This window comes from Mustela putorius, unplaced genomic scaffold (assembly GCF_011764305.1).
Source record: "Mustela putorius furo isolate JIRA1106 unplaced genomic scaffold, ASM1176430v1.1 tig00000095_pilon_pilon_pilon, whole genome shotgun sequence".
NCBI lineage: Eukaryota > Metazoa > Chordata > Mammalia > Carnivora > Mustelidae > Mustela > Mustela putorius.
Genome location: NW_025421280.1, coordinates 29,514,452 through 29,520,485, shown reverse-complemented (window position 1 = coordinate 29,520,485; position 6,034 = coordinate 29,514,452). Strand labels below are relative to the sequence as shown.

Genomic DNA, 6,034 nt, shown 5'->3' with positions numbered 1-6,034 from the left:
TGGCATAAAAGCCCCAGCTGATTTGAATACTCCACCTCAGCCTCCTTAACCAGGGGAGTGTTGGTTAAACTTTGTCATGACTCACTTCATGGGCGTTTGGTTCCATCTCCTCACCAATTCTGTGCCAAGGGTGTGTCCCTCCCACCATGAGGTTTCTTGAGTGACAGAAAACTCGCTTGCAATAAAGGGCCAGATGGCTGTGCTGGCCAACTTATACACAGGTCTCTCAGCAGAAACGCTGTCAGCCCCATCTCCAAGGTCAGCAGGTGGACTTGACCCCTCCTCGGTGCCTAGCCCAGTTGGCAGCTAGCAGAGTGGCAAGACTTGGACTGGCTTTAAGGAGCAGCCATCTCTAGAGTCAGTAAGTGATTTGGCAGGTACTAGTCCTCTCTCTCTCTCTCTCTCTCTCTCTCTCCTCTCCTCTCTTCTCCTCTTTTCTTCTCTCCTCTCTCTTTCTTATTCTCTCCCTCTCCCTGCATGAATGGATGCTCTGGCCAGTTTTGGCAGAACTAAAGACAGTTCTATCCATCCATTCATCCATCTACCCATCCTTTCTTTATTTGTTCATTTGTTTATTATTTGCTTACTCGACAGATTTCCTCAGCTACCACCTCGGTGCCCATTCCCACCCTGGTGACCCTGATGGAAACAGAGATAAAGAAATTAGGCTTTCAGTCCTAAAAACTGAGCTTCCAGTTCAGCCACTAGAATAAGAACCAAAAGCACTACTGTCACACAAGTATAAACATGCACGGCTCTGACAGTCTGGAGAATGGAGAGGCAACTTCCAGTGGGTTAACAGGGATCATAAAACCTCCCTTGTTGTGCCATTGCTGTAAGGCATCTAGTGTTCCTTTAAGGTCCTTATCAGATGGGAAAACTGAGTTGGAGAGGAGAATAAGATATGCAAGTTTACACAGCTAAGAAGGGGCAGGGGCAAGACTTGATTCTAATTTATTTGGCTCCAAAAACCATGCCCCTTTCACTTTCTTTCTTACAGTGTTTGAGTCCTCTTTCCTTATTACACTGGCTTCAGTGTGTGTGTGTGTGTGTGTGTGTGTGTGTGTGTGTCTGTGTGTCTGTGTGTGTCTGTGTGTCTGTGTGTGTGTGTGTAAGAGAGAACAAAAGAGTTTTTAAGATTTTATTTTTAAGTAATCTCTACATCCAACATGGGGCTTGAAATTACAACCTCAAGATCAAGAGTCACACACTCCACTGAGAGTCACACACTCAGGGTGTCCATCTAGACACTCTGAGAACAAGAGAAATTTAATATTCATTTCTGTCATAGACTAGAGCTACATGAGGGGAGGAAGCATGTCTGTCTTACACAGTCTGTTCCCAGTGGCTGGCAAATAATAGGCACCCAGAAAATATTTGCTGGATGGATGGATGGATGGATGGATGGATATATAGATAGATGATAGATAGATAGATAGATAGATAGATAGATAGATAGATAGGATGGGTGCATGGATGGATGGATGGATAGATAGATAGATAGATAGATAATAGATAGATAGATAGATAGATAGATAGATAGATAGATAGGATGGATGAGTATATGGCCGGGGGAAGGCATAGCAGACCTTATGCCATCCAAATTCACAGAGAAGGGTCTTCTCTAGTAGAGACACATTCCAGACTGAAGGGAAAGTATAAGAAAAGGCAAGGAGATGAGAGAATACCAATAATATGACAGAAGTCATTTTGTTCAGTCAGAGAATAAAACTGAACTCTTAAATGAGAATGAAGAACTCAGACAGATGGTCAGGCTCAAGGCAGAGTGAGGGAGGTGGATTGATCTATTTGGATTAGAGACACACTGGGACAGTTCCAAAACAGTGTTCCCCACTTTGATGACATAGTCTTTTTAAGCCCAATCCCAGAGCATCTCCCTGTTGGAAGTCTCCCCAGCCAGTCAGCTCCTGAGCAGCATAGGGGAGTACATGGGGCTGTTTTCCCCTTCATCAGTCCAGGTCCTTTGATGGGGGTGGAATCCCAGTCTATCACAAGCTGGTTAGTGTCCTGAGAAAGGGATGGGAAAAAATCCAGGGGGATGGGATTTTTAGGGCGGGCCTAGCAAGAGTTCTGGGAGCATCCAAGGATGGAAGACACCACTGGAGTGTCACACTAGAGAAGCCATGCTTCATGGACTCATCTCTTACCCAGGTCTGACCATGAACCAAGTTCCCACCACTAGGTTTCTATTTAGTCATAAAAATCTGGATAGACAAACTAGTCTGTTCCCTGAGCCCCTCTGCCTTCCCTCGGAGACCTTCAAACTATCTTCTCTTGACCCCTCAGGATCAGCCAAGAGTGCTGAGAACCGGACTGAGAATCAGAGGAAACATGAGCAATCCTCGGCCTTTGGAGGAGGTGGGCTGGGTGCAGTTTGGGGGAGAGGGGTGGGAGCACCTGGATAGAGAGAAGGTGAGGAGCTTAATGTTTCAGAGATAACGGAGAGGATGAAAATCATGATGTGGGTTCAGAGCTAGAAGGTGCTCTGTGATCATTCAGATGGAGAAAAAAACAGAGATGGAAACCAAGTTGGGGCGGTGGGCCCTGGTGTATCTGTCTTCACAAATTTTTATCACTATGGTTGATACTGAAGATAAGAAATTTTGGTCCCAATATTCTTCTTCCTCAGACAGAACAAAGTGGGACCTCAGTATTGGCCTCAGAAATTTTGAGACTTCTTTATAAGAGGGAGTGATGCTCATAACACTCTTGGGAAGGACAGAGAGAAAGCCAAAGCCACCAGTGTGGTAGCTAGAAGGGACTTTCACAATCCCCCATAAATACACTCATTGTCTATGCTTGAAAACTGAGACTCAGATGGGAGCAGTGACTTGCCCAAGTTCACACAGAGACAGATCCCAGGTTAAGTGACCAGATTTGGCAAATAAAAATAAAGGATGCCCACTCAAATTTGCATTTTGCATTGACAACAAGTAATCTTATAGTGTAAATATAACCCTTGCTCATACCAAAAAAACACTTGTTTTTATTTGAAATTTGAATGTAACTGAGCATCCTGTATTTTACCCAGCCACCCAACCCCCACACCTCTTTGGACCACATCCTCTGCCTCTTCTTGACTTCCTCATCCCTCTGATGATTTTTGTCAACTCTTGGCCCAGGAGGTATATGACATGTCAGGCGCCCGCTTAGCCCTGACACTGTGCGTCACCAAAGCCCGGGAAGGTTCAGAGGCAGACCTGGATGCTCTGGAACGCATGTTCCAGCAGCTGGGATTTGAGAGCACCATGAAGAGAGACCCCACCGCCCAGGTATTGTACTTCCAGTCCCAGGCCAATGAGGGAGAGGGCTGGACCAGTTGGTGAGCTCTGGGGCCACCCCTAAATCTGGTCATTCCTCTCACTCCAGCAATTCCAGGAAGAGCTGGACAATTTTCAGCAGGCCATGGATGCTCGGGATGACCCCATCAGCTGTGCTTTTGTGGTGCTCATGGCACATGGGTTAGAAGGTCAACTCAAGGGGGAGGACGGACAAATGGTGGAACTGGAAAACCTTTTCGAGGTTCTGAACAACAAGAACTGCCGGGCCCTGAGAGCCAAGCCTAAGGTGTACATCGTGCAGGCCTGTCGAGGAGGTGGGGACAAAGCCCAGAACATGGCATTTGTATTCCTAATCCAACCTAACCCTAGATCCAGAGCCCCAGTTAAGCCTTGATGTGCCAGTCTGTCTCATGGTGACCTCCCTTCCCCATCTTTCTCTCTGACTTTGCCTTTTCCTCTTCTTGACATTTCAGAACAAAGAGACCCTGGTGAAACAGTAAGTGGAGGTGATATTGTAATGATCACAAAGGACAGTCCCGAGACCATCCCGACATACACAGACATCCTCCACGTCTACTCAACGGTGGAGGGTATGAGCTCCCAGCTGACAGAGGGTGACCTCCTGCTCCTCCTCCTTGCACACCATTCCTAACCCTTGACCCCTGGACTCCTCCAGGACACACCCTCTTCCACAGCCTCTTGCCAATCTTCTCACTCCCATTGGAGCTCTCCTGAGCTCTCTTCTCTGAATTCCTTAGGGTACATCTCATACAGACACGACAAAGAGGGCTCCTGCTTCATCCAGACCCTGGTTGATGTGTTCACAGAGAGGAAAGGACCCATCCTGGAGCTTCTGACAGAGGTGAGTCGGGACAAGGTACCTGGAACCCTCACTCAGACCAAGCAGGTAGGCTGAGCCTCTTCCAAACCTGTGCCCAGCCCCCAGCCCCAAATCCAACCTAGGTCCCAACACAGAAACTAAGATACCCACCTCCTCGCGATGAGTTTCCAAAGCAGGAAATTCTAAACATCAGAGTATTTGAGATAATTTATATGAAAAACGATAAATTTCTATTTTAAAAAACCCATAGGTTTAATCATGGGTTGAGCAAACTTTTTTTCCTTTTAATGATTATATGCTTTTATGGTGGATTAGAAAAAAACATAACAAAAATGTCCAACCAATGATTTGATAAAGATTATGGCATAGGATGAGGCAATAAAGTCTCCCACTTTAGGACATGGAGACCCACCTCCCTTGTTCCCCAAACTTCTCCTTATATGCCCACCACACCAGCTCCCCTAGGGACTCAGACCCAATCTGACCACATCTCTTGCTGCAGGTGACCCGGCGGATGGCAGAAGCAGAGCTGGTTCAGGAAGGAAAACCAAGGAAAGTGAATCCCGAAATCCAAAGCACCCTTCGGAAAAGGCTCTATCTGCAGTAAAAGTAGAAAGGGCAGGGAGGGGCTGTCTTTCAAGTGCTCTCTCTGCCCCATGGATGTTTAGAGGCAGCTCCCACTACTCCCCTAAAATCTTCTCTTCCCAAGGCCAAATGGCATCCAGCCTTTCTTTCATCACAACCCTCATACAGATCTTCTCTCTGTCCCTGTCCCTCTTAAAGCAAGTGAGCCGAAACACAGCACAAGGCACAGCAGTAACATTAACACTCACTTCCCTCAAGGTGGAATTTTTACCTCTATTAGTACAACCATAGAGTTGTATTAATTGAGTTTCTGTTAACTGAGTTTCTGTTCCTATCTCCAACGGAAACACTTGTCTTTCTCCCATTAATTATACCTATGCAAATGTAACTGCAATTTTAAACCTCAAGATTTTCCACTGATAAACCAATGCCCACCCCAATCAAACTTCCACTGGATCCTGAACCTCCTCCTGAGAACCATATCCATTGCCATCTCCCAGAGATTCCCCGCCCAGCCCCTGGAAAATTAGTAAGATAAGAATCATTCTTTCTAACACTCCTCTTCCTTGGCAAGTTGGTACCTTGACATCATTCTCCTTTCAGCTCATGGGCTCTCTCTGGCTAATATAGCTGTTTCATCTTTTTCTGAGCCTCACTCTACTAACTAACTCTCCCCAAGGCCCTGGGCTCTGCCTTCTTCCCAAGAAAATCCATCCATTTATTTTTTCTCAAGTCTTCAACTTTTAACCACTCTGAATCAGGGAATGTTGGAGCTATGGAAAATCCTTAGTGTCACCCTGTTATTTTTCAGATGCTGTGGTAGAGACCCAGAGAGCCTAAAAGGCTTGTCAAATGCCACACAGCAGGGCACCTGGGTGGCTCTGTTGGTTAAGCATTTGGCTCTTGGCTTTGGCTCAGGTTATGATCTCATGCATCATGAGATCAAGCTCTTTGTCTGGCTCTGCACTCAATGCGGAGTCTGCTTTGGGATTCTCTCCTGAGGATTCTCTCCTTCTGTCTTCTCTCTCTCTCTCTCTCTCTCTCTCTCATAGATAAATAAATCCTTTTTTTAAATGACACACAGTAAGTCAGTGGGAGGGTCAAGGTCTGGTTTGCAGCCCAGCACCCTTGCCATGGCCTGCTAAGTCTTGAAACATCATAAAACTATTCTAGTTAGAGGAACTTCCTAATAAAGGTTCGCCCTACTTGGCAGTAGGAGCTTTTTGGAAGACCCCCAAGTCCTCGATACCCAGCAGTCAAGACTACTTCCATGAGATTCTGGCACTGGCACCGGGAATTTGAACTA

At 46.3% G+C, this 6,034-nt stretch overlaps 1 protein-coding gene across 1 annotated transcript; it reads left to right on the top strand.

Moving 5' to 3' along the window:
- The first annotated feature begins 210 nt into the window (after window positions 1-210).
- On the top strand, window positions 211-5,642 carry CASP14 (caspase 14). The gene is made up of 7 exons (XM_004761147.2): window positions 211-361; window positions 2,308-2,379; window positions 3,144-3,293; window positions 3,391-3,616; window positions 3,776-3,892; window positions 4,061-4,164; window positions 4,646-5,642. The coding sequence occupies exons 2-7, from the start codon at window positions 2,353-2,355 to the stop codon at window positions 4,748-4,750; spliced, it is 729 nt and encodes a 242-aa protein (XP_004761204.1). The 5' UTR covers window positions 211-361; window positions 2,308-2,352; the 3' UTR covers window positions 4,751-5,642.
- The last annotated feature ends 392 nt before the right edge of the window (window positions 5,643-6,034 follow it).

What these genes read in the sequence shown, in the direction of transcription:
- CASP14 (XM_004761147.2), top strand. Translation starts at nt 2,353, where the DNA reads ATGAGCAATCCTCGGCCTTTGGAGGAG. An exon ending in ATCCTCGGCCTTTGGAGGAG is followed by an intron (nt 2,380 to 3,143) that starts GTGGGCTGGGTG and finishes CTCTTGGCCCAG; the next exon opens with GAGGTATATGACATGTCAGG. An exon ending in TCCTGGAGCTTCTGACAGAG is followed by an intron (nt 4,165 to 4,645) that starts GTGAGTCGGGAC and finishes CTCTTGCTGCAG; the next exon opens with GTGACCCGGCGGATGGCAGA.